General features: G+C 39.9%; 1 protein-coding gene and 1 non-coding gene across 2 annotated transcripts; one reads left to right on the top strand and one right to left on the bottom strand.

The window, feature by feature from the left end:
* Window positions 1-1779: 1779 nt before the first annotated feature.
* On the bottom strand, window positions 1780-27569 carry LOC131248601 (uncharacterized). Its single transcript, XM_058248953.1, has 4 exons — window positions 27320-27569; window positions 26984-27134; window positions 5757-5832; window positions 1780-2126 (listed from the first exon to the last, which is right to left on the bottom strand). Exons 1-4 carry the CDS (start codon window positions 27514-27516, stop codon window positions 2101-2103), a joined length of 450 nt encoding a protein of 149 aa, XP_058104936.1. The 5' UTR covers window positions 27517-27569; the 3' UTR covers window positions 1780-2100.
* On the top strand, window positions 15976-16082 carry LOC131250238 (small nucleolar RNA R71). The gene has a single exon (XR_009173164.1). It is a non-coding gene; the product is annotated as a small nucleolar RNA R71 (small nucleolar RNA).

Here is a 27569-nt window from a genome sequence, read left to right as displayed (position 1 = left end):
GGACTTCGATGTCATCAAACCCCTTTCGATGTCATCGAGCAAGACATCAAAAGTGTCCAGCAACAAATTGTGAAATTTTTAGATTTTTCCAATGGCATTGAGCAGCCTTCAATGGCATCAAAGTACGCTCGATGGCATCGAGCGGTCATCGATAGACCTGTTAATTTACAGATTTAAGACATCAATCAACAATATCATGATATCAAAGCTGTTATTCATTTTAAATCAGCAATCATCAATGCATTACCCAAATCATTGCTTTCTTACATAAAAATAATAGAACTCAGTAAGCAATGAGTAACCCAATTTCCTGACTAATCTGTAATTGAATAGCAGAAAATGAAAATCGTAAAAGAGAACTTGGAAGGGCATGCCATGATCAGGTCATACGCCACAGCATTTGCTTCTTGATGAATGCTAATAGATCCTGTGATAGTACCATAATCAATAAAATTAAATAATATATCTGTAAAATTAGTAGAATTGTTCAATAAATTCATCAAATCTAATACCTGTAACATTCTTTGAGTTGATCATTCCTGTCAATGCCCATAAATTTCTATTTTGCACAATTACTCTGTGAACAAATACTCAACTCTCCTTGGTTTTTTCCCCAATCTGGATTACATGATGGTAAGTTCAGGAAAGAATGAAAACAGTACATCATGACTCAACAGTGACCCTCCTGTCGAATAGGAGCGCACACTAACCAGCTGACCCCAGCAAGCTGAACTCTTCTCAAACCCTGCCAAGAGAAATATAAGATATGCTAGTTTTCCAGCTCAAATCATGATTCCAGGGGAGTTTTCTTTGGTTCGTTTTTCCAAACATTTTTTGTGTTTTGAGATTCATATATTTCAAGCTGGAAAGAGATTTGTGTACCAAAATCAGGCACCACCCATTGACAGTGGGAAGTAATCCCAGAATGCTCCTCTTATACTGCATTGGTGTAACAATAACTACATGTTTCACATTACTTGCGTGTATGTGTGCATCATAGAATCTTCCTGTAAGCAATGTTCTGCCATTAGTACGTGTAGAAGTTTCTATATCCAGATGTTCCTTCAACACAGAGTGTAGAAGTGTTGTTCCGTCCTTTCCTACTGTTCCGAGGAGTTGTGCTCCAACATCTGCTAGTGTAGAAGTGATAGGTGAAGGAAAGTGCTGTTGATAAACTAGAAAAAAGAACACCGTGTCTGTTAATTAGTTTGACCCTCCAATAATGTTGGGCGATATGCCAGTGGATAAAAGCCGCTAGTGAGACTAAAGAAACTTCTGACTGTGAGACTGGATCCCGGTCGGTCTACGATAGAACTAGGCTTGCCTAGCTTAGGACACTTTCTGTTATCCTGCAGTGGTGTAACAATTACTATATGTTCTGAATTGCTTACGCCTGTTTATGTGTGCATCATAGAATCTTCCTTGAAATTTAAGAAATCCCATTGTCAATGTTCATGGGGATTCCCACCCACCATTGATGCATGGTGGGAAATTTGGGCACAAGATGACATCATAGAATCTTCCTTGAAATTTAAGAACTCCCATTGTCAATGTTCATAGGGATTCCCACCCACCATTGATGCATGGTGGGAAATTTGGGCACACGATCAATATCCAGTCAGAGACAGATCGGCCAATTGATTTATGTTTACATGGTTGTGTCCACGTAGGAGTTAGACTCATCAGGCAGATGATCCATAATTGTGCCATGATGTGGGTCCATCATAGATGAAACAAGCAAAGAATCCTCAAATGCAACTGATCAGAGATGCCCTTACATACACACATACCACCGTATTTGAAACAATGCATCGAAGGTCTCTCTTTAATGGAGGATAGTTAACACCACATGAACTCTCCTCAGCACAGTTAGTGGATGTCATCTATCACAAAGAAAAAATAAAAGACAAAATGCACGTCTCAAGTCTCTTGGGAACCTCCAAATGCGTTTCTAGGCTAACATAATCTACAAACTGTTGAATATACATCGAACTCTAGACAGAGCAAATACAGTAAAAACCACTCATGAATGGATTACATTTACATCATTCACAGTATTTTATCATGTACCTAACACCACCACCTGGTCCTGCCAATCCATCATGCTAACTCCATATCTTTCCTCACTACAGCATGAAAATGCATATTAAAAAAAATGGTCGTGTTCACAAACACTTTATTGCAGATTGAGATTAACAGTAATCAAACAAAAACATGAACCAGAATGATAAAGCCTAACAGCATAAAGATGGTTCTCTAAGTTAACAGGGTTTTAGTATCCAATTATGGTCAGTTTCCAAACACTGGCCCTCCGATCGACTTGTCCTCAATGTCCAGAAGACTTGGTTTTCAAACAGAATGCAAGGAAACCGTTGAGGAGGTTCAGTTGAGAAGAATAGCAAGAAAAAATATGTCCAGAATAGCCTCGTTTCACACCTCCCACAGATTAATTCACTTCCTCTATCCTTTCATGCAATTATTTGGATTTGTTTAAAAATTTCTTAGTTTTGTGACACAAATGTGGCTTTGGCTATGGGGAATAAAATACTCAACCAGACTAACCTACCCACTAGGTGAGTTGGGAGCCAAACAACCCTAAGGGTGCATGTCACCTGAATACAAGCCATGTCAAGGATTTTAAGATGGGTAACCATTATTTTGAGGTAACTTGTTCAGAAGTGTTTGCAAATCAAACTCCTAATCTTATTTAATTTGCGGTTATGTTTCAGTGTTATGTTTAATTTAGCATAGATACAATTACAGAAAACAACTTTCTAAGGGCCTGTTTGCATGAGGAGTGGTGCAGATCATATCAGGTAGGATTGCCCTACCCCTTTCGTTTTAAGTGCGAGACAAAAGGAAATGGAGAGGAGAACAGCACGTATTCGATGTTGTCATCAGACCAAAAGAGGCCCTAACACTAACAGTGCTACTAGTATCCTATTGCAATCACTAGTGTCTCCATAAAGCATTGGTAAAATCAGCTGCTTGTGTTCTGATGATTCTCTTACACAGGTCAGTTGTCTGATTCAAGGATCATCATTATCATAGCCTTGTCCTGGCCATTCAGGTCGGCTTTACAAATCCTGTTTCTCCAAAAATTGGAAATGAGATTTGTTCTCATGGTATGATGGTAAAATCCGAGTGTACAGAGCTGATAAGAAATTAAAGTAAAATGTCATTGACATATGCAGTATCTTCTAATGTTAGGTAGAAGAATAGTAATTCGAAGAGGTCATTTGGTGCCAATGGAAACAAATTGTCAAGTTGAAATGACCAAATTCAGTCACATCCTTCCAAGGTAAACAACGACAATTAATGTTTATGCATTATAATGGATTAAAAAGGATATAGAACAATTTGATTGTTATGGTTTCATTCATGACCACTTGCACCACACAATCATGGTGCAGTCGCTGGTGGTTCTTAAGAACATACATAGCATACCTAGAAGAAATTGTGTAGACACAATTAGAACTGCTATGATAGCCATTTACATTACTGCATTATAATGGACTGATTCAGGTACCCAAAAAAACCACATGCTTGAATGGATACGAAAGTTATATGAAAAGAGGGGGGTCATAGAAGCCTTATAAGGGCCTGACGTTTGGTGGAATTCCAAATAGGCACCTATTTGTTTTGGTATTTCCAGGTAAGGGCCCAAACTTTTTGCACTGTTAGTAAAAAAAAGCCCACACCATTATGTGTTTATACTTTATACCATTAGTTGGTGTATTTATGTAATTCCAAGGATGCCCCTGTACACATTCAATGCCCTATACATGTTCGATGATAACCTAACCTAATCTGTAACCAAATTGTGATGTGGGCAAACCACTGCAGTCTAGGCAGCCAAATCACTCCATCTACGAACAGGGGCTTTCAAATTAACGGTTAAATCATTCCATTGTGCATCTTCCACCTATGGTTAGGGACCCATGAAATTAATGGTCTTGATATGAAATCCGTGAATTTCTTGGGATGCAAGTTGCCTACCCCCAGTTCCTGTGGTCGGAAGCTACACAGGGCTCACCGAGATGTCTGTGAGAAATGCACCCCGTCCATCAGTTTCTCCAGCTCATGTTAAGGCATGATCCAAAAAATGAGCCAGATCCAAAACTTACGTGGAACACACTATAAGAAAAAGTGATGGAAATGCCCACCATTGAAACCATCCTGAGGCCCATCATGATGTTTAAATTCATTCCAAGCCGTTCATAAGGTCATTTTAACTGGGATGAACTGAAAATGCTAATATTAGCCTGATCCAAAACTTCTATGTGCATCATCCATCTCTGTTCAGGGAATTAAGGGTCCCAATCTGGCCCAATGTACACAATAGGGTGATCTTGCATGTATGGCCCACTGTACACAGACAGTACATGTGGGGCCCACTGTAACCCTCTCTTTGTACATCATCCATCCATGGTCTAGGAATTAATGGCCCCGATCTGGCCCACTATACACAAGGGTTGATTATGCATGTATGGCCCACGGTACATGTGGGGCACACTACATGTGGGCCCATGTACACGTGGGGGCTCACTATACATGTGGGACCCACTGTACATACGACCCAGACACTGGACATTTGGGGTCCAGTTTTGACAATGGTCGAGATGAGACAATCCTAACCATTCAACTGTTGCTATCGAATGAATGGTTTTAACAAATAGCCGTTGATAGTACCCTGAAAGTGAAGAAAATAAGATGGTTAAGATCATCCAACCAATTTTAGGATCCATGTCATGCTACATCCGCCGCGTGCCCTACTTGGATGGCCTAGATCATCACACATGCACACCACATAGATGGTGAATGAACCACCACCATTAAAAGAAGTGGTGAAGAACACACGCCTTCATCCAGCCCCTGATTGGATCAGTTCCACCGACCATTGCTCTATCCTTTTTTTCCCACTGAAAAGAAGAGAAATACGCTGTTGCTCTTGGAGCACTATAACTTATGGTGCTTCTAGTTGCATTTAGTTGCATTAGGGCACTTGGACTATCTAATACATTGATCTAGACCATTCGTTAGGTACAACGCACACTTAGTGGTCTACTATGCAAGAATACATCAATCTGACCAATATTAACCATTTGATCAATGATGTTTAATTTGGCAGACAAGATCATTTACATAAAACTAGGTCCAATCAACAATTTGGTCCGTCCATTTGCTAGAGACCATCATGGATTGATTATGATTCTAAAGTATCAAATTTGTTAGGAAATTGTATCCATACCATCCCTAGCCTTGGAAAGGGGCAGTTATGGAAAACAAGTCCATATCAAGGATGGATTGAATCACCTTATGAATGCGTTTTTTTGCATGGTAGCCTGGGAAATGTGTTCTAGACTTAATGGACAGTTCCGATCGATCGATTGGACTGCCTACCTGAACATAGGCAACTAGGATCACTACAACTTATAGAGCTTTGAGAGCACTAGAGCATTTCTAGAATGAAAAATAGAGTAACTATTTTCCTCTCAACGCATGGTCTCCTTTCCAAAAAGGACAATAATGGTAAAACGGTCATAAAAGGGTTAAAATCATCATTTTCATCACCTTGTTAATGTCATCCCCTCTTTTCCATCACTTTTCATCGGGTCAAAGTCAAACGTGGGGTTTTCCAACTGTATGTTGAAATTTTAGGCCCATATTTGGAAATAACAAAATGACAGGCCCTTGTATAAATAACCCCAAAATATAATAATAAATAATAAAACTTTTGAAGATTTCCAACTTACTAATTGTAACACGCCTTTCATGAATTGCACAAAGCATTGTATCTTCAAACAGATGGACCAAATAATATTCCGTCGCCTGCAGAAATATCCTCCTCTTATTATCCATAAATAAAGGTTTAAAGTTCAAATCAAGTAGCAGTGACATTGTCTTACCGCAATTGGACAACAGAACTGGGAAAAATTAGACTTTATAAAGTAAATTTATCAAAAAGGTTTCCAAGCAAGGCTCAAGGTCTGTGTGCGCATCCACTCCCCCTTTAAGAGGGTCAAGTATTGCAGTCAATTCACTGAGAGAAAGAGGAGCTTTTAAAGTGGGACTCTGTGAAACATGGTGCACAGCCCTATGCATGGGAATTGAAGTCATGCAAGTACATCTTGTGTGAATTAGGAAACATGTAGATCTTGGTAAAGAAAATAAATTGATTGTGGGAGAAAATGCATCTAAAGAAGCAGGATCATTTGTATAGAAGATTTCCCAATAAATAAAAGAAGAAAAGACAATTTTCCATATGTTCTCAAAAGCACTACACATGCATTGGAAAATAAGAGTGATAAATCAATAAGAGTGCAACCGAAATAGATCAACTCCAAAAATGCTTTGACGGTTGAGATGGTTCACAATATTGTAGCACTATGAAAGTGTTTTCTTTTCATTTATAGACAAATCACCAAGAGTTTATTGAAAAAAAGCAATTATCAAAAACAAGAACTAGCGCAACCAACCGATGGGAAGGATCAATGTTGTTAAATAGCATATGCGATCACACATTTTATTTTATTTTAAAACATTTTTCAAAAAATTAAAAAATAAAAAATAAAAATAGCAAAATATGGATAAATTAAGAAAAAAATGAATAAATTATTATATGTCATTGGCCCTTGAAATACATTTAATTTAAGTAAAATAAAACCAATTACATAATAAATTAAATATTAAGTCATCATTCATCAACAATTTTACATTTTATGATATAGTTAACTTAACATTTAACAAATATGAAATATCAAAATTCAACACTACATACATCAACAATCAACATCAACACACTTAGTAAACAAAATGAAGAAGTTATTTATTTATTATTCATCTAATCATATATTATATACATTGATCTAGTTGCCATTGTAGCATATCACCACCAGGTTCACCACCATCATCATCCGAGTCATCTCCTTCTTTCACATACACTTCTTCTTCATCCGTTTCTTCATCATCTATATGTACTAATACTTCATCAACATCTAATGGTGGATGATCTTCAACTTGTTCATTATCACTATCTCCTTCTTCCATCTCTTCAATCTCTTCAATGGGTTGACGGCTACTACTTGCTCCTAGGCTCCCCCCATCCTTCGCCTTCGAGTGGTACTACCTTCACTAGGTATCAATCCACATGCAGCATCTTCAACTTGTGCCCATGTTAGGTCCTCTCCAACAAATACCGGATCCTCCGTTTCTACAAGTCACTGGTTATCTGCATCTAACTCATCTAAGCAGATCGGGTCAAAGAAACCAAACTTTTCTTTCCTAGTTTGGAATTGTTCTCGCAATTTTTAATTGTATTGAACAAAAACCAAGTCATTGAGTTTTTTTGCTCAAGGCGATTCCTTTTCTTGGTATGAATCTATAAGAAAGAAAGTGCATTTGGCATTAGCTATTTAGGTAATTAATTTAGCTTTGGCCTTACACTAAAAAATTGAAGTTTACAATTACTAAACAGTTTAAACTTACTGCCTTGAACGTGCTCCGATTGCACTCGTAATCACTGGCAGAACACATGAGTCCAAGAATCCTCATAACCAGCTTCTTTAGACTTGGATCCTTCATGTTCGGGTCCACTTCATAGGCAACCTATCAGTCAGCTGAGAAAAACAGTTTAAGTAGGTTAGAGATACTTTGTAGAAAAATTATTTGTAAGACACCAAGACTGACATTCATAGTAATACACTAGTACTTACTAGGTAATTTTATTGTCTGATGCCTTATTACGATATCCCTTGAGAATATCCCCCCACTTTTTGTATAAAAGTCCAGCAAAGTTGAGATCTTGTCTTGTTCTTCTCTATTTGGAATCATTTTTTTCAAGACATCAATAAATTCAACCATATGTACAGTAAATGTTTCTGCTGGATCAGCAGAAGCGAATAAATAGACTGGGTTAAGGATGTAAGCAACCGAATACAATGGAGATGACATTTGACTGTCTCATCTTCTATCTATAATATCTAAAATTGGCTTGTAATCACGGTTTTTATAGTTAAAATGGTCCATGATCTTAGTTTTTGCCCTCTCCATCGCATCATATATGTATATCCCATTGCAGGCTTCTTATCCTAGTCCACCAATCGCAACATAGTGACTAAGGGCTTGAATGCTTTTAGCAACTTTACCACTTGTGTCTAAAAACTTCGCAAAAGGATTGTTTGTTGAACCTGTTTCCCTTCAGCCTTCTTTGACCAAGGCCCATTTGTAAAATCGGTCAACGCTATAAAGCTTCTAAGTTCTGATTTTATTTTATTTTATTTTATTTTATTTTATTTGCATGTAATCTTTGTAATGTTAAAAAGGCTGTAGTGAAACGGGTGACTGTTAGACGTAGCAAGTTACTCTCAATGTGTTTTCTCATTCAACTGAGAAGAAGGGCATGTTTGTACATGAAGACCGTGATTGTTCTAGCCCTTTCAATCACACTTATAAATAACCTACTTATATCATCTAACATAAGATCAACACAATGGGCCGCACAAGGGGTCCAAAATAAACGACGCTTCTTCTCCATAAGAAGACGTCCGACTATTACATACGAGGCTGTATTGTCTATAATTACTTGTATGATATATTCCCTACCTATTTCCTTAACTACATTATCTAGTAATCTAAACAAGTATTCTCCTGTATGCGGATGTTGTAGGTCAAATATTGCATATCAGACCCAGTTATTGCATGAATTTACAAGCATGATACCGTTTAATGGCCTGATTTAATTGTGTTTGTGATGCAGAGTGTATTTACGAGCATGGACTGAAAAAGGATGCTTAAAGCATGGATTTAACGCTCTGATGACACCAAAGCATGGGATGGACTCCAGGGGACCAAGGTCAACGGAATTACACGCCAGGGATCCACGAAAATTGAGAAATTAAAGCTCTCTTCTGCAAGTCCACCACCTAGGCGAGGGAGGTAGGGCCCGTGGGAGTTCACTGGACGGTCCAGATCGGACCGATCGCTTCAAAGGGTGGCACACAACAATCCACCGCAGGCTCTGTTGCGAAACAGAGCCTGCGCGTTGCGGCGCTGTGATGGTCGACGAACCAATTTTTTGATGCCCAGTGTAGAATCCCCTCCGACCATTCGATTCTCGTCGGAAAACCACTAAGATTTGGCTGGTTTCATGCTGGATTCGGTGTGGCCCATGCGATCTTTTCTCCCACCGTCCATACCTGCGTTTTCATGAAATCTGCGTGTGTTTGCGTGCATGGGACTATAAGGACAGCTAGGATGAGGTTATGCCCACCCTGAGGAGAGTACAGATGGTTTAGATCTCCCAAATGGATGATGGATGGGCTCCACTAATGAAAAACGGACTGACAGCGTCCGTCCGCTGTTGATGTGGAAGAAGAAGATGGGTCAGCCCGTCTTTGACCGGGCTGACCGTCCGGTGCGGCACGGGCAGCTGTACCTTATGTACACGCGCTGTATATGCGAAGTTCACTGTGATGATCGTGAGAAATCCGCTCCGTCCATCCGCTTTGACACGTGGTTTAAGGCGTTGAGACCAAAATTGGAGTATATCCAGATATCAGGCGGGCCCCAAATCAAGATTTTAGGGGCTGATCTGTCCGTTGGGCCACTTTTGGAGGGATCTGAAGGTTGAAATTCGCCATGTACAGTTAATTTGTGGGTCCTTGGCCATGTATGGAGTTTTGAGTTGAACGGGTGGTGGGAACCTCGTGATCTTGCATTCTGGCTAACTTTCAAGCCGCTTGAGCTTTAGTTTCTTGATTTCCATGGATCCCTGGCGTGTAATTCCGTTGATCTTGGTCCCCTGGAGTCCATCCCATGCTTTGGTGTCATCAGAGCGTTAAATCCATGCTTTAAGCATCCTTTTTTAGTCCATGCTCGTAAATACACTCTGCATCACAAACACAATTAAATCAGGCCATTAAACGGTATCATGCTTGTAAATTCATGCAATAACTGGGTCTGATATGCAATATTTAACCCACAACACAACCCCCAACTAGCATCTTGCTAGTCCCGAGCAAGGTATGCGAAAAATAAGTTGAGAAATACAGGACAATTTTTATGAACTCAAGCGATTTTTTATTTTTTTTAAAAAGCAATCTAGATTCGAAAATTCTAAGATGCATGAATGTTGGATATTACTTCCTCCTGGAATCAAGTGTATAATAAAATCTCGGCTTATCATCATTAAGAAATCCAATGGATAATTTCTATGATAACATTGATAATCAAAACAGTATTTAGGACACTCAAAACTTAAACCAGAATTTACCTTTCAGATCTTCTTTTTGTTTTTTTTTTTCAGTCATCGAGGGAGAGGAGAATCGAATCCGCACCTATAGGGAGCAAACCTATGGTGAAGATTATTCGCCTAACCTTTTCCAAAGGTATCTCTCTTTTTTTTTTTTTTTTTAATTGATCATGACGGGCAAAATTTCCAAGCTGGTTCCTTACATGCTTAGTGATTACCAAGTTAACCCTTTAATATCAAACTGAAATCTTAATGTGAAAGTGAGATGTGACATGTGAAATCATAACTCAATCAATGTTTAAAACTTCTAATTATAGATTAACACTTCAAACTTAACTGTGAAATCTAATATAATAGATAACTGAATCTAAGAGTCATAAATTACCAACTTCACTTATCTTGTAATTTTAAATCCAAGATGGTTGTCAAAATCACTTCAAATTCAACAAAATGTTAAAATTTTTTTAAAATTTTCACAACTTTTGTTCAAGATCAAGAAAATGCTGATTAGGTGACCTAATCTCCCACCCCAACATAAAATCTACATTATCCTCAATGTAAAAGAAATAAGCATGTGATGCACATGGGACAAAATAAGTAAATGAGAAGTGATGGAAAGATAATACCTGGATGAAAGAATCAAGGGACTTTCCACAGATTTCTACGTAAGAGCGGGTCAGCACAAGAGAGAAACCAACAGAAGTAAAATAAAATAACAAAAATAAAATCCTACCTATACCACTTTCGTAGGTGCTCTCGATTGCATTTAGTGTATGCAAGAAGCCTTTAAACCCCTAGGTTTCCCCTAGTGGACGAGTTGTAGTCTCGTGAGAGTTTGCAGTAATGTTACCCACAAACATTGAAATAACTAATGATAAGAATGAAATGAAATGAAGAGCTGGGTTGCCTCTCAAGAGCGCTAAGTTTACCGTCTTCAGCCAGACAAATAAAGCAACAGCTCTAGTCCTATGAAAGCGATAAACCTACCTATACCTCCATCAGACTAGGAGATCAATCCTGGTAAACAGGATCAGTCAGAGGCATGGACATGTCCTCTGAATCAAATTTCTCGACAAATGGTTTCAATCGATGTCCATTGACTTTAAACTCCTTGCCATTGTCGGGATCTCTTATCTCAACGGCTCCATATGGAAAAACAGTGACAACAATGTAAGGGCTGGTCCAACGAGATCGAAGCTTACCCGGAAAGAGATTTAAACGAGAATTGTACAAAAGGACCTTCTGACCAGGTGTGAATGATTTTCGCAAAATGTCTTGGTCATGAAATGCTTTCATCTTGTCCTTGTAAATTCTCGAATTATCGTACGCATCATTCCGGATTTCCTCAAGTTCATTCAATTGAAGTTTGCGTAGCGAGCCAGCGTTGTCCAGATTGAAATTAAGATTTTTGATCGCCCAGTACGCTTTATGTTCCAGCTCCACAGGCAAGTGACAAGCTTTCCCATAGACAAGTCTAAAGGGAGACATTCCAATAGGGGTTTTAAAGGCAGTACGGTATGCCCATAAGGCATCGGTCAATCGGATTGACCAATCCTTACGATCAGGGTTAACCATTTTCTCCAAAATGTGTTTAATTTCCCTATTAGAAATCTCAGCTTGCCCACTTGTCTGTGGGTGGTACGGGGTGCTCACCTTATGAGAGATACCGTATTTCTTCATTAAGCTCTCGAATGGTCTATTACAAAAGTGTGAGCCCCCATCACTAATGATGGCTCGAGGCGTTCCGAATCGAGAAAGGATGTTTTCTTTTAGGAATTTAATGACCGTGCGATGGTCATTAGTTCGACACGGAATCGCTTCAACCCATTTAGTGACATAATCCACGGCGAGCAAAATGTACAGATTTCCAAACGATTGGGGAAATGGTCCCATGAAATTGATGCCCCAGCAATCAAATGCTTCAATGATAAGGATGAGATTCAAAGGCATCATATTTCGACGGGACAATGCTCCCAATTTCTGACAACGCTCACAAGCTTTGCAAAACTCATGAGTGTCCCTAAACATAGTCGGCCAGTAAAAGCCACACTGCAGAATCTTGGCCGTGGTCTTTTTAGTAGAAAAGTGACCACCACAGGCCTGTGAGTGACAGAAGGAGATGATGCTCTGATGCTCATCGTCTGGTACACATCTCCTTAAAATTTGGTCTGGGCAATATTTAAATAAATAAGGATTATCCCAGAAAAAGTTGCGCACCTCGGTGAAAAATTTCTTCTTATCTTGCGCAGTCCACTGTGTCGGTATGGCACCTGTAGTAAGATAAGTAGCAATATTAGCAAACCAAGGTGAATGGGAGACTCTGAACAGTTGTTCATCAGGGTACATGTCATTGATATGGGTCGCCTCAAGGGAATCAGAGGTATTAAGGCGAGAAAGGTGAGCGGCCACTACGTTCTCTACTCCCGTTTTATCTTTAATTTTCAAATCAAATTCTTGGAGTAGAAGGATCCATCGTATCAAACGGGGCTTAGAATCATTCTTAGAAAGAAGATACTTAAGTGCCGCATGATCTGTGTAGATAATGATCTTGGATCCGATCAAGTAGGACCTAAATTTGTCCAAGGCGAACACTACAGCTAAGAGTTCCTTTTCCGTAGTTGAGTAGTTCACCTGGGCAGGATTTAGAGTCCTACTCGCGTAATAAATGACGTAGGGCTTCTTATCTATTCTCTGGCCTAGGACCGCCCCAAGAGCATAATCAGAAGCGTCGCACATAAGCTCAAAAGGAAGGCTCCAATGGGGTGGCTACAATAGGTGCAATGGTTAATGTGCCCTTAAGCTTGGTGAAAGCTTCCTGGCATTGCTCAGTCCACTCGTACGGATCATCCTTTTGAAGAAGAGTGCATAAAGGACGAGAGAGGAGACTAAAGTCCTTTATGAATCGCCTGTAAAATCCTGCGTGTCCTAAGAAGGATCGCACGTCCCTGATGTTCTTGGGTGGAGGTAGGTTAGAGATAAGATCGATTTTTGCCTTATCTACCTCGATTCCCTTGGACGAGATGATATGCCCAAGGACAATTTCCTTTTGAACCATGAAATGAGACTTCTCCCAATTAAGTACTAAGTTCTTTTCTTCACATCTTTTCAGCACACATTTAAGACTTTCCAAGCATTTGCTGAAAGATGGACCATAAACAGAGAAGTCGTCCATGAAGACCTCTAGATATTGCCCCACCATGTCAGAAAAAATACTAAGCATACATCGCTGAAAAGTGGCAGGGGTATTACATAGTCCGAATGGCATCCTTCGATAGGCAAAGGTGCCGTAGGGACATGTAAATGTGGTCTTTTCCTAGTCTTCAGGGGCTATCTCTATCTGGTTGTAGCCCGAATACCCATCAAGGAAACTGTAATAGGAATGACCAGCTAACCTTTCCAGGATCTGATCAATGAATGGTAAAGGAAAGTGGTCTTTCCTCGTGACGGTATGCAACTTCCTGTAGTCAATACACATTCTCCAACCAGTAGTGACTCTAGTTGGCACGAGTTCATTATTAGCATTGGCTACGATGGTGATTCCGGACTTCTTAGGGACCACTTGAGTTGGACTCACCCATTGACTATCAGATATAGGGTATATAATACCCACGTCCAATAGTTTAAGAACCTCGGCTTTAACCACTTCTTTCATGTTTGGATTTAGTCTACGTTGTGGTTGCCGAGCGGTTTTTGCATTATCCTCAAGATATATGCAGTGAGTACAAATCGAGGGATCGATTCCCTTGAGGTCCGCTATCGTCCATCCCAGGGCTCCTTTATGCTCAATGAGAGTAGATATGAGCATACTCTCCTGTTCTTTCTCCAGGTGGGCAGAGATCACCACCGGGTATGTCTCATCTTGACTTAAATAGGCATATTTCAAGTCAGAGGGCAAAGGTTTTAGGTCAAGCTTCGGCGGCTTGAGGTTAGACGGTAGAGGCACTACATCGATTTGTGCCAATTCTTCAAATTGTGGCCTCCACCGGTTAACTTCAAGTACCGGTGCAGTATCAAGCAAGGCGCACGTCTCCCTAATCATGTCATCATCAAAATCATGGGAGTGGGCCAGGCACATCTCTAGATGGTCGGAGGATAAGGTCAGAGGTGTCGTATCTTCCACGAAAGAGTCAATCATATTAATGTCGTGAAAATCGTCATCATCCTCTGAGTTGTTGCCGTTATTGAAAAAAATGTTTGACTCCAATGTCAAATTTCCAAAAGACATAGTCATGACACCATTCCTGCAATTGATAATTGCATTTGACGTGGCAAGGAATGGGCGACCAAGAATGACGGGAATCTGAGTGCTCATGTTATTGATGGGTTCGGTGTCCAGGATGATAAAATCTACAGGGTAGTAAAATCTATCGACCTGGACTAACACATCCTCAATTATCCCTCTTGGTACACGAACAGAGCGATCAGCAAGTTGTAGTGTGGTCAGGGTGGGTTTTAATTCACCCAAACCTAACTGTTTGTATACCGAGTAGGGAATCAGATTGATGCTCGCTCCTAAGTCAAGAAGTGCGTGATCAATTCGATGGTTCCCGATTACACATGATATGGTTGGGCTACCGGGATCCTTAAATTTCTGTGGCACGTCTTGCTTCAGGATGGCACTCACTTTCTCAGTCAAGAAGATTTTCTTTTGAATAATTTTCCGTCTTTTGGTCGTGCATAAGTCTTTCAGGAATTTGACATATGAAGGTATCTGTTTAACGACATCAAGTAGAGGAATGTTGACTTTCACTTGTTTCAACACCTCTAGGATATCCTGAGAGTTAGAGAGAGGTTTTGGTGAAACCAACCGTTGGGGGAATGGAGCAACTGACTTCTCTAGAAGTTCCGGTTCTACTTTTTGTGGGGCATCACTGGATCCATCATTGTTGTCCTCTTCTGGTTCTTGAGGCTTTTCGGGCCTAACCGGAAGAGTTTTATCAATGATCTTCCCACTCCTAAGAGTGGTGATGGATTTAGCATGCCCCATCTGATTTGAAGAGCTGGGATCATTATTCTCGTACTGCGGTTTAGGATTGGGGAGAGGTTGTGCAGGAAGCATCCCCTTTTCTATAACCGTCATACGAGAATCTATCTTTTGCATAAAATCTGTAATTCCCCGCATTGCCTGAGCCAGCTCTTGTATGGGATTTTGAACCGGTTCCTCTTGAGGTTTTACTTGATTTGGATTTTGATTGAAGAAACCTGGAGGAGTAGCCATCTGTCCATTCCTCCAACTAAAGTTTGGATGATTTTTTCAGCCAGGGTTGTATGTATTGGAGTTAGGTCCAGTAAAAGGTCTTTGATAATTATTTACGGCATTGGCTTGTTCATTCAACACTCCTCGAAAGGCAGGTATTGTAGGACAGTTTTCAGTTGTGTGAATGTTGCAATCACAGATGCCGCAAACAATTTCATTGACCTTATCCTTCTTTCCTTCCATGGCCTCAACTTTCCTTATGAGCGTAGTCACTTTACACTTGAGATCATCCTCTTCTTTCAAGAGATATAATCCACCTTTCTCCTTTAATTGAGTCGGCCTAGACGTGGTGTTCGACTTTGGGTAATAGTCCCAAGATTGTGTTTTTTCAGCCAAACTGTCGAGGTAGTCCCATACCTCGTCGACATCTTTATTAATGAACTCTCCATTACACATTGTCTCGACCATTTGGCGCATGGAAGATGTCAGTCCATCGTAGAAAAAATTTGTAATGCGCCACGTTTCAAATCCGTGTTGTGGGCATGAACTGACCAAATCTTTGAACCTTTTCCAACATTGGAAGAATGTTTCATCTTCCTTTTGGGCAAAGTTTATGATTGCTTTTCTGAGGGTAATCGTTTTATGATGTGGGAAGAATTTTTTTATGAATTCCCTCTGCATGTCGTTCCATGTGCCAATGGATCCAGGACGCAGTGAATGTAACCACGTCTTAGCTTTCTCTTTTAAGGAAAAAGGAAAGAGTTTCAGCCTAATTGTATCCTCAGATACATTAAGAAAACATAATGTAGTTATAATCTCATCGAACTCTTTCAAATGCAAATATGGACTCTCTGATTCAAGTCCATGGAATTTGGGAAGGAGTTGGATAACTCCTGGCTTGATGTCCATTTGTCCTGTGTTTTCAGGAAAAATCATGCATGAGGGCGTACTCACTCCCGCCGGTTGTAGATAATCTCGTAAAGTACGAGGCGGGGGTGCCTGTTGCACCTCATTCTCATCTTGGGTATCCTCCACCCTGGGTGGAAGTAGAGGAGGTTGGTCTTCAGCCATAACTTCAATTAACTCAGGGGATTTTGAGCGGTGTCTAGTCCTGCGATGGATAGTCAACCCCTCAACCAATCCTCCTTCAGTCAAGAGACGTCGAGTGTCGTCATGGGCCCACTTGGGCATGAAAACACTCGCAGCCCTCAATTAAAAACCTAATCCTAAGAAAGGAAAAGAAAATCTTGAAAGAAAGAGAGAGTTGGAAAGAAATTACCAAATTGGAGTCCTGAGTTAAAACCTGCAAAATAAAATAAAATAAGTTAGATTTTTAAAAAGAGAAGAACAATCCTTTAAAAGAAAGATAGAAGTGAACTAGCTTCTAAAAGAAAGAATTCCTAAAAGAAAATGAAAATTTCTAAAATTAGGAGAGTCCTAAACTAGAAAGTAAATTACTAAAAGAGAATTGAAAAATAGAAAGTAGGGAAGGAGCTTACCGAATTAGAAATTTCTATCTTAAAGGCCTACAAAATAGGAAGGTTAGTTTCTACATAAAAATTCTATAAATAGAAAATTTCTAAAGGTGAATTTTGGAAACAAAGTTTAGATTCTAAAAGAGTTAAAATTAGAAACTAAAAAAACAAAAGAGGAAAATTTCTAAAAATAAATTACTTCCTAAAAATAGAAAAATACTAGGATTAAAAATTTTCAAAAATTAAACCCTAATTCTAAAAATAGGAAAAAGTAGAGAGATTAGGAAGGAATTACCAATTGAGAAACTTATGTCAAGATCCTATAAAACAGGAAACAAGTTAGTTTTGAACTCAAATAAAAATAAATAAAAAACTAAAGTTAGTAAAATCCTAATCTTAAATTAATCCTAAAACCAATTAATTTCAGAGAATCGTAACCGTCAGTCCCCGGCAACGGCGCCAAAAACTTGTTCACTCCCCAAGTATAGGGTTGTGATGTAGTAATAAACTCGGTAAAACCGAGGTCGAATCCACAGGGACTGATACCTGTACGTTATCTAAAACCAAGTAGAACTAGAACTAGACTAAGATGTGATCTAACCAAATAGAATTTTAAAGAATAATTGTGGAATAATTATCTAAAACTTTAAGGAATTCAGAGGAAGGAAACTAGGGATTCAGAGGATCCACTTGTAGAGATCAGGGAGATCTTATGCCTGCATCAAGGATTATGGAATTCAAACTGAACTTTACTTGATCTGGTTTTCAAGAGATGAAAGGTATATGAATTAGAATGGATTCTATCACCAAACCATACCCAGGAGACGATGTTAACAACAAAATTAAACTAATCACCAACCAATCAACATGCTATGAAGGTTAGGAAGGGTACTATCATCCAACCATGCCCAGGAGACGATGGTGAACAACAGGGCCTCCTGACATCATAAACATCAAAAGAGAAAAAGAGATATTCAAAGCCATTGCAAACCCATTGTAATTTCAGTCACAACAGACCATTAAAGACTCAGTCCTTTCATAATCATCAAAGAACAAATTCAGTTCATGCATTCACATTAAAAGCATAGAGTAGTCTCCCATCTCGCTACAGGCTTCACCTCTTAGCCCTAGCTAAGAGGATTAGCCACACATGAATGGGCTGAACATTTAAAAAAATAAAGGAAATATAAAAGAAAAGAAGAGAAAAACCAGGCTCCTCTCTCTTTCTCCCACGTCCCAACTTCACAGCCGACCTCTCTTTTCCTCAGCTTTTCTTCTGCCTAAAACGAAAACTGATCTTCAGCTCTCCCTTTCACGTCTAGCCTTACCAATTGAATCCCCCTCCCCACGTTCCAGCCTCCTCTCTTTATAGAGCTGTCTTCCGAGAGCTGCTGCAGAGTCCTACCAGAGATAGGTTGCGGAGATAGTCCTTACGCAGCCTGTTTGCAATGGAGCCGGACTCCCTGTTTACGCCAAAAAGGATTAAGGCCTTGCATCTGTGATGACTGGTGGGCCTTAGATTGATGTTGGACGAGAAATCCGACCCGTCCATCAGTTTCCCCTCGAAAACCCAGTGAAACTTGATTGGTTTTGGATCTGCTTCGTGGTGAACCACGAATTAGTTCAGTTCACTGTCAGTCTTCCGATTGGACGGTCGAAATCCAATTAAAGCTCTCTTCTGCAAGTCCACCACCTAAGCGAGGGAGGTAGGGCCCGTGGGAGTCCACTGGACGGTTCAGATCGGACCGATCGCTTCAAAGGGTGGCCCACAACAATCCACCGCAGGCTCTGTTGCGAAACAGAGCCTGCGTGTTGCGGCGCTGTGATGGTCGGCGGACCAATTTTTTGATGCCCAGTGTAGAATTCCCTCCGACCATTCGATTCTCTTCGGAAAACCACTAAGATTTGGCTAGTTTCATGCTGGATTCGGTGTGGCCCATGTGATCTTTTCTCCCACCGTCCATACCTGCGTTTTCATGAAATCTGCGTGTGTTTGCGTGCATGGGACTATAAGGACAGCTAGGATGAGGTTATGCCCACCCTGAGGAGAGTACGGATGGTTCAGATCTCCCAAATGGATGATGGATGGGCTCTACTAATGAAAAATGGACGGACAACGTCCATCCGCTGTTGATGCGGAAGAAGAAGACGGGTCAGCCCGTCTTTGACCGGGCTGACCGTCCGGTGCGGCGCGGGCAGCTGTACCTTATGTACACGCGCTGTACATGCGGAGTCCACTGTGATGATCGTGAGAAATCTGCTCCGTCCATCCGCTTTGACACGTGGTTTAAGGCGTTGAGACCAAAATTGGAGTATATCCAGATATCAGGCGGGCCCAAATCAAGATTTTAGGGGCTGATCTGTCCGTTGGGCCACTTCTGGAGGGATCTGAAGGTTGAAATTCGCCATGTACGGTTAATTTGTGAGTCCTTGGCCATGTATGGAGTTTTGAGCTGAACGGGTGGTGGGAACCTCGTGATCTTGCATTCTGGCTGACTTTCAAGCCGCTTGAGCTTTAGTTTCTCGATTTTCGTGGATCCCTGGCGTGTAATTCCGTTGATCTTGGTCCCCTGGAGTCCATCCCATGCTTTGGTGTCATCAGAGCGTTAAATCCATGCTTTAAGCATCCTTTTTCAGTCCATGCTCATAAATACACTCTGCATCACAAACACAATTAAATCTTGTATGATATATTCCTCACATATTTCTTCAATTACATTATCTAGTAATCTAAATAAGCATTCTCTTGTGTGTGGATGACCCGATGCATCTACGGACTTCAAGAATATTGTCCTGGCTGGACAATTTACCAAAAAAGTAAATGAGAGACCGACTAGATCTATCGGTCTATCCATCATTCATTAGTGAATAACCATATGTTTTTCACGATTCCTTATATTCAGTTATAAAGGATCATGTATATTTAACTTCAATTTTTAGGCATGTCTCCCTCATTTCATGATATGAAGGAGGTTTAAGCCCAAGTCCAAATTGATCTATAGCTCAACCATTACTTTGAAGCTTTTCGATTTAACGGCGTTGAAAGCAATGCCGGTTTGATAAAACCACTTAGCAATATATTGAATAGTGGTATTCCTATCTTTTTGTTTATACCGGTTCTCTAAAGTTGTTTGAGCCGGCCCTTTACCTCTACCTCTTTAGTCGATCACATCCTCGGGGTGTGGTCTACACCATCTATTCGTGGGCCCATGCCCTCGAGCTCTTTTCGAGACCGTTGGTTGTACTTGTGGTCTAAACCGGCCTGTCGAAGTAGGGGGAGCGGGACTAGCTTCATCTACATTAACTACGTTTATATCTTCATATGCGTCTTGTTCCAAATATTCCTCCTGACGTATGGCACTATCGCATCTCTTTTTTGACTGTTTTTTCATATACTCCATGATCTCCCTTTGGATTTCAGGAGTAATTTTGTCGCATGCTTTTGCATTTGACCTCGGTAAATGTGCAGGTGTTGCTTGTGTCTTGCAATGCCACCGAAACTCACAAACCCACATAACTCACGTACAATGTGAGTCTTTTTTGAAACACTACGGTAGTGCTCATACTTCCAACCCGGGTCATTTAACTTGAGTTTCAAAGAGGAAGATTAGGAAGAAGACATTGTGTTAGTGATGCGTGTATTGATTGCTAGTAGCTTAGTACTAAAAAGTAACTAGAAAGTAAACTAAAAAGTAAAAACTAAAGTAAAGTAAGAGATAAGAGTGTAGAGACTAAAATGATGGGACATGGGAGAGGGAGAGAGAGGGAGAGAGAGTTACACACACACACATACTTACACACTTACACTAGTAGTAGACCAGTAGTAGAAACTAGAAAGGGAGAGGGAAAAGAAAAGGAGAGAGAGAGAGAGAGAGAGAGAGAGAGAGAGAGAGAGAGAGAGAGAGAGAGAGAGAGAGAGAGAGAGAGAGAGAGTTGAGTTCCACTTGTAGACTTGTAGAAAAGAGAGGGGAGAGAGAGATTTACACACAAATAAAATTACAATTACAAATTCAAAAAGAGGTTCCAAATTCTTCAATCTTCACTTCTTGTCTAAGTTGTCTTCACTTTTGCCTTAAATGCTTGACCTTTGACTTGAGTCTTCATCTTGATTCTACAATTATGTAGAATGTAGACTTGTAAGGACATGTTGTTGTAAGTTGTAACACTAAGTCGCTAACACAATACTAACTTGTAACTTATAACTTGTAACAAAGTAACAAACAAACTAAAAAAAAAAAAAAGTTAGAAGTTGTTAGAAAACTAAGAACTTGGATATTATGAAACTTTAAGAGAGAATGAGATAGAAAGAGAGATAGATAATAGATTAGAAACTAGAAAGAGAAATAGAAAGAGAGAGTAGCGGGTGTGTTGTATGAATATTTATAACTTGGAAAAATTAGAAACTAGAAAGAGAGTTCAATTCAATGGATGGAGAGCCTGGTTATCTTGTAATGTCTCTTGAATCTTGATTCTTGAATCCTTGTGGATATATGTGCTTGTCCCTTGATTGAAACTTCAATCTTGATTCTTGAAAGAAATATAGATGGAGGAATGGAGCTTGAGGCTTGGAATTGTGTAAGAGAGCAAAATATAGATAGAGAGAGTTTGAGCTGAGTGAATATAGGAGTGCTTATATTCTCTTTTTATAGAGAAAAAATCAAGATTTAAAAATAAATAAATAAATAAAATTAAAAAAATTTCCTACAGTCAGAAAACGGTCAGATTTCTGACCGTTGGCAACCATGCGATCACATACATCACATATGCGATCGCTTATCATGGCACATGTGGCATATGCGATCGCATATGTACAATGATCGCATATGCCACTGTCGCATATGTGATCAGTGCACATATGTGCGCATATACGAATGTGCGATCGCACATGACAACACTGGGAAGGATCCTCTCAAACATAGGCACCTCCAAGCTAAGCACAAGAATCACAAAGTAGAAAACAATATCCAGAATTTTTTATTCATTAAAAGGTGCCTTGAGACTACTCATGTCGGGCCCTTAATTAGGCTTCTTAGATATACAAAGAAAGAAGGTTTTTAGTGTTATTGACATCTAATGACTTGTTACAAAAATAGAAGACTAATCAAGAAAGATGCTCAATGGATAAGAGAGATCTAATGGGATCTTATTGCATGGTTGGATAATGGAATTTCCATAACTAGCTGCCTAATTAGGAGGCTTGGGCTTCCTTATTGATGGGCCAGTTGTAGGGCCTAGGCTTAATAGGCCTGGACCTAGCCCATGGATCTTAGGCCTAATTCAGTCTGCATCAGTCCTCCCTGACTTGAAAGAGCTCGAGTCCAACGAGTTAATTGCATGATATTGCTTGTAAAGGTCAGGATTCCGGTGTTAGAAGTCTATAGTTGCCAACTTGTGATCCATATAGCATCAAAGATAGGTTGCCCTTGCCAACGAATGAGAAACTTCTATAACCACCTTGTTGCGTGGAGACAATTTGGTCGTCGAGAATATCAATGATCGTGTCTATAGGCAGCAAAATGGTCGAAAGTGATAGCTTGTTCCTCAATACAATCATTAGTATGGTGTCCACAAGACCACAACCCTTTCTTGTTTACCAAACTCACACCATGCCACAAGAGAAACAAATCACCCATTGAATATGGCATCACCCATGACATGTTGAAGATCTTAAGAAGGCAAGACCAAACCATGCAAGCAATGGGCAATGAATAAACAGATGATCCATTGATTCGGCGCTTCCCATGCACATAACACAAACATTGGGAATTACCATTGATCTTTTCTAGAAGTAGACAATGGTCAAATATCATCTTCCTCCTGACTAGCCACGCTAAAGCCACCACTTTCAGAGGAGCACCACAGTGCCACGCATATGACATATGCACATGACTACCTCAGACAAAGGGAAAGCAAAGTAAGTTATAGCATGAACAAATCGAAAATCGGCCCAAGCTATCTTTTTTAGCCACATCATCCTATCTTGATCCCCCAATGACAGAGCACATAGGTGGATTTTAGCTAGGAGCATTATGAGGTCTTCTATCTCCACATAAAATAGATTCCTTTAGCAAGGAGGCGACCACACAATCACATCTCCACTTAACGGGAAGCACCTTAAAACCATTATGTTACTTTCCACGGCTAGGTGCGCCAATCTTGGAAACACAGACTGAAGGGGATCTTTCCCACGCACACATCCTTCCGAAATTGAATCTCCTCCTGGTTTCCAAGGGAGATCCCACTTCCTCTTTGAATTTGGTTTTTTCCTTGCAAAATTTTGACTCTCTATAGAGAAAGGAATCCCTTGCCCACCAACCTTCTTCATCGCACCCATAATTGTTTACAATCGTCTCTCTCCACAAAGAATCTTCCTCCGTCCCGAACCTCCACTACCATTTTTCTAAGAGAGCTATATTCGCCTTCTCCAAATCCCTATCATCAATCCCCACCCCACCCCCCTCTTCCCTAACCCAATAAATGGATTTTATTTCTTCTCAACCATTCATTGCCATAAAAATCATGCCTTTCCCTTTCCCATCTGACCAGCACCGATTTTGGGCACCTGAATAGAGATATGAAATATATGAGCATATTTGAAAGTGCTACTATGATGTTAGCCGACCGCCAGTCGTCAAATACCTGCTTTTCCACCTTGAAAGTTTACTGTGAGAGGGAAGAAGAGGGAGGGCCGGACGGGCGTTGGGGCAGAGAGAGAGAGAGAGAGAGAGAGAGAGAGAGAGAGAGAGAGAGAGAGAGAGAGAGAGAGATCCTACCCTGCACCCAAAAATCCTTGCCATCCACTCCACCTCATCGAGGGACATTCAAACACTCAACATCTCGCTCTTAGAGATATTCACTTCCAAATCTAACACCATTTCAAAACACCTAATCATCAGTCTTAGCTTGTCCACCATACCTGCATCTGCGTGGGAAGTCGGGGGACTCATCTTATCAACCCTAAAGCTGTGAATAAGACAAAAAACCTACCCTTTTTTCCAGAAATTTGCCCAAAGCTTCTACCACTACCACAAAAAGAAAAGGGGACAACAGATCCCCCTGTCAAATTCCTCTCGAACTTCTGAAAAAAAAAAAACATTCGGGAGACCCGTTGACTAGAACTGAAAACCTCGCTGAATAGGTACACTCCAGTGTTTTAAATAGCGGTAACGTGATGCGTAGCGTTCAGCCCTCTATAGCGTGTAGCGTAAATACGTAGCGTGTAGCGTAAGCTACACGATACTTCTATTTTTTTAATTTAAAAATAGGACAAATATAATAAATAGTGAAAAAAGAAAGAAAAAACATATATAAATGCCTAAAAGATGATTCATTTTATCAATTATAAGCATGTTCAAAAAAGTTATTAGTTATCATTTATCAAAAGCCAATCTACATATATAAGCCAAATCAAATAATTATCACATCAACAACTTTCTAAGCAAACCACTTTAATTAATAATGTCTAATTGAAACACAAGTCACAATTATGAAAAGAAATAAAAATCCCATAGGTTAAAAGTATCAAGTATAATATAAGTGTCACATTCCTCAACATTAGAAACAAAGAAAACGTGAAAAAAATAATAAAAAAATAAAATAGTAAAAAAATACATTGTAGCTTACGCTACAGACGCTACGCGCTATGTAGATATAGTGTATGCTATGACCCCTGTAGCGTACGCTACAGGGGATTTACGCTATTTGGGACGCTACGTAGCGCTACGGCCACACTACGCTACGTAGTGTACGCTACGGGCGCTATTTGAAACAATGGTACACTCCCTTATCCACCCTCTCCCCTTCACGCTACACCCCAACCAACCTAGCATTTTTTAAAGATCCAAACTGACCCAGCATGTAATGCAGAAAACTCCAGTCCACATGGTTGTAGGCCTTTTCTATATCCAGATTGCACACTATGCCTTTTAGCCCTTGTGGCGAGAATTAATACATTCGTGTGCAATAAGGGCATAGTCCAAAATCTGCTTACCTGCAACAAACATGCATTGGCTTTTGAAAATGACACTTCCCAACACCGTCCTAAACTTGGTAGCTAAGGTTTTTGCAAGAATCTTGTAGGGCCCTCCAATCAAACTAATCAATCTATAAAAACAATTAAACTTGACAAGAAAAATTACCTGATTTGGCATTTCCACTTTCAGTATTTTGTTGGAGGCAAGGATTTATAGGGCTATGTTGGTGTGACTAAGCTACCAACTAACCCCAAAAATTTCAAGGAAATGCAACAATTGAAAATGAATAATATCAAAATTGTTTCTTGGATCCTTGGCTCTGGATACAACCATTAGGATACCAATCGGGGGTTTCCACACTGCAAAGGAAATGTGCGACTACTTGGAGAAACTATATCAGCGGTAGAATCTAGCGAGGAGATTCCAAGTTGAGTACAATATGTTTCTTATGGAAAAGCATAAAGGACAACTATGTTGGGTTCATGAATCATGACTTTATGGATTGAATCATGAATCATGGGCACAATGCTTGTTGTATTCAGAGTTTGAAAGAGATCCATGAGGAGAGGATGGTAATGCAATTTATTTATTTTTTGGTAATGAAACTCCACGCAGAATATGAAGTTATTGAGGCCAACATCCTCAATGAATATTGATACATGTATATGACATCCTCAGAGCTTCTTGAAGAGCCCAAAATTTCCACACATGCCATGATTGAACAAAAACGAGATATTGAGCTTGTTCATCTTACTAAATGAACGAAAGGAAAGAAACCATAGAAAAAATCACTCACAGATACAATGAATGGAATGTTAAGAATTTGGACATCACTCATCTCATTGCAAGAAAGAAAAACTTCTATACTTACCACAAACACTATGCCCACATTACCGCAGAGTGTCATGAGTCTCGTGACAAACCTTGGTGCAGTCAACACCCTTTAGAAACAGGACACCACTCTTCAGAACAACCAAGGCCCATCCACATTCCACGGCATATCTGCTAGTAGAGATTTTTCAATGACTGATTGTCAACACAAAATCAGACACCATTGATTCTGGTTCATGACTAAGCTACCAATGGTTCTCATACAGGTGTTATCTCTAAAGACATCAGACAATTGGTACAAAATTTTGTTTCCATAGTTATATCTTCTGCACTCCCTTTTATGAGATTGGATGTTAAGAATTCTCATCTCTCTCCTCCTCTTAGTCAGCTCTGTCATTGATTCCAATGACTCCAATAACATGACTAGAGTGCACAATAACCCTCCTGCAATTAAAACATATCAAGGTAATCAACGGATTCTTACATCTAATTGTGAAAAACTGGATAGTACTAGAATTGGTAATCTTTGTTCTGTCAATTTCTTTTGGCGGTCGCTTTCATTTGCCTCATATTCTTCTAGTTCCTTAATTGACCACCAATCTAGTCTCATTGTTGATTTGTACAGTTCACTTTTCTCGTGATGGTTATAGCATACAGGACTAACATATTGGGCAAGTGAACAAGAAGGGCTGTAGGATTGGTTGCTTATTTACCCTGGATTTTGGGAAGCTGGACTGTGATGCTTGTTTCTTTTCTCCATTCATATCCAATTTTCTATTTCCAATAAACTATGGCATATGTGACATCAAAGACTTGCTCATCCAAATGTAAATAAATTGGATTTTTTTTTTTTTTTTTTCCCACAATGGTTCCTTATTGGATAAGTCTTGTTTTACATTATGTTAATAAGTCTTGTATGAGTTGCACCTTGAATAAAAGTCTACATTACCTTTCCTACTTGAGTAGATACAGCACTTCAACCTTTCCAACTGATCCTCAGTTATGTGTAGGGTCTTGCTCTAACTTCTTGTTTGTGTTATAACATGTTGTTTTAAATGTGGGGGTAAAAAATCTCTCTAGACTCCTAAACAGAATAGGATTGATGTTGGACAATGGACAACTGTATAGTCTGTGGAGCTGAATATTAAACGACATGTCGAAATTTCAACTAAAGAGGGTAAACAAAAATGGATTGAATGGCATCATTCCCTCATAAAAAACAATGAAAAAATAAAATAAAATGGGTATAACTCACGCATCTAATGAAACTTGCACAAGTTATCAGAAGTTTAATTGAAGCTTGATATTTCCGGATCTCGAGAAGGGCCACCGTTCCTGGTCTGAAGTGGTAGGGCTGGTGCTGATTCCTCTCTGAAGAAGTCCCCGCACTTCCCGAACCAATTGACAATCAAATCTCATCAAAATAATCATAAAATAAAAAATAAATAAAAATTAACAAACTCGAGATAGAGGACTATCCTGACTGTGTTCGAATAGGAAAGGCGAATTAGGGTTTCCATTAGAGAGGATATGTGGAAGAGAGAGAGAGAGAGAGAGAGAGAGAGAGAGAGAGAGAGAGAGAGAGATGAACTGGCTGCGTTCTTCTGGTAGGGTCGGAGGGCCGCTGCTGAGAGCGGGTTGTTGCTTTTCAGGCAAGAGCTTTGTCCTGGCCATGGACAATGCGAGGGGAGGGAGAGATTTGAAAGGGTGGGACCCACCGTATATCTGGGTGGGATCCTGACCGTAGGGCTCACCTCTATTCATGCATTCTATATCCACGCCGTGCATCTGTGTTTCCAGATTATTTAAGGGCGTGGTCCCAAAATTTAAGAAGATGAAAA

Source organism: Magnolia sinica, chromosome 6, assembly GCF_029962835.1.
Source record: "Magnolia sinica isolate HGM2019 chromosome 6, MsV1, whole genome shotgun sequence".
Taxonomy (NCBI): Eukaryota; Viridiplantae; Streptophyta; class Magnoliopsida; order Magnoliales; family Magnoliaceae; genus Magnolia; species Magnolia sinica.
Note: the sequence above shows the minus strand (reverse complement) of the source record. Positions and strands in the feature narration are given on the sequence as shown.

Coding starts and splice junctions, on each gene's coding strand:
- LOC131248601 (XM_058248953.1), bottom strand. CDS start 27,516: ATGCACGGCGTGGATATAGAATGCATGAATAGAGGTGAGCCCTACGGT. Junction 27,135..27,319: donor CTACCAGAAGAACGCAGCCA/GTTCATCTCTCT, acceptor TGAGATTTGATT/GTCAATTGGTTCGGGAAGTG. Junction 2,127..5,756: donor TGAAAGGCGTGTTACAATTA/GTAAGTTGGAAA, acceptor TTCATGCTGTAG/TGAGGAAAGATATGGAGTTA.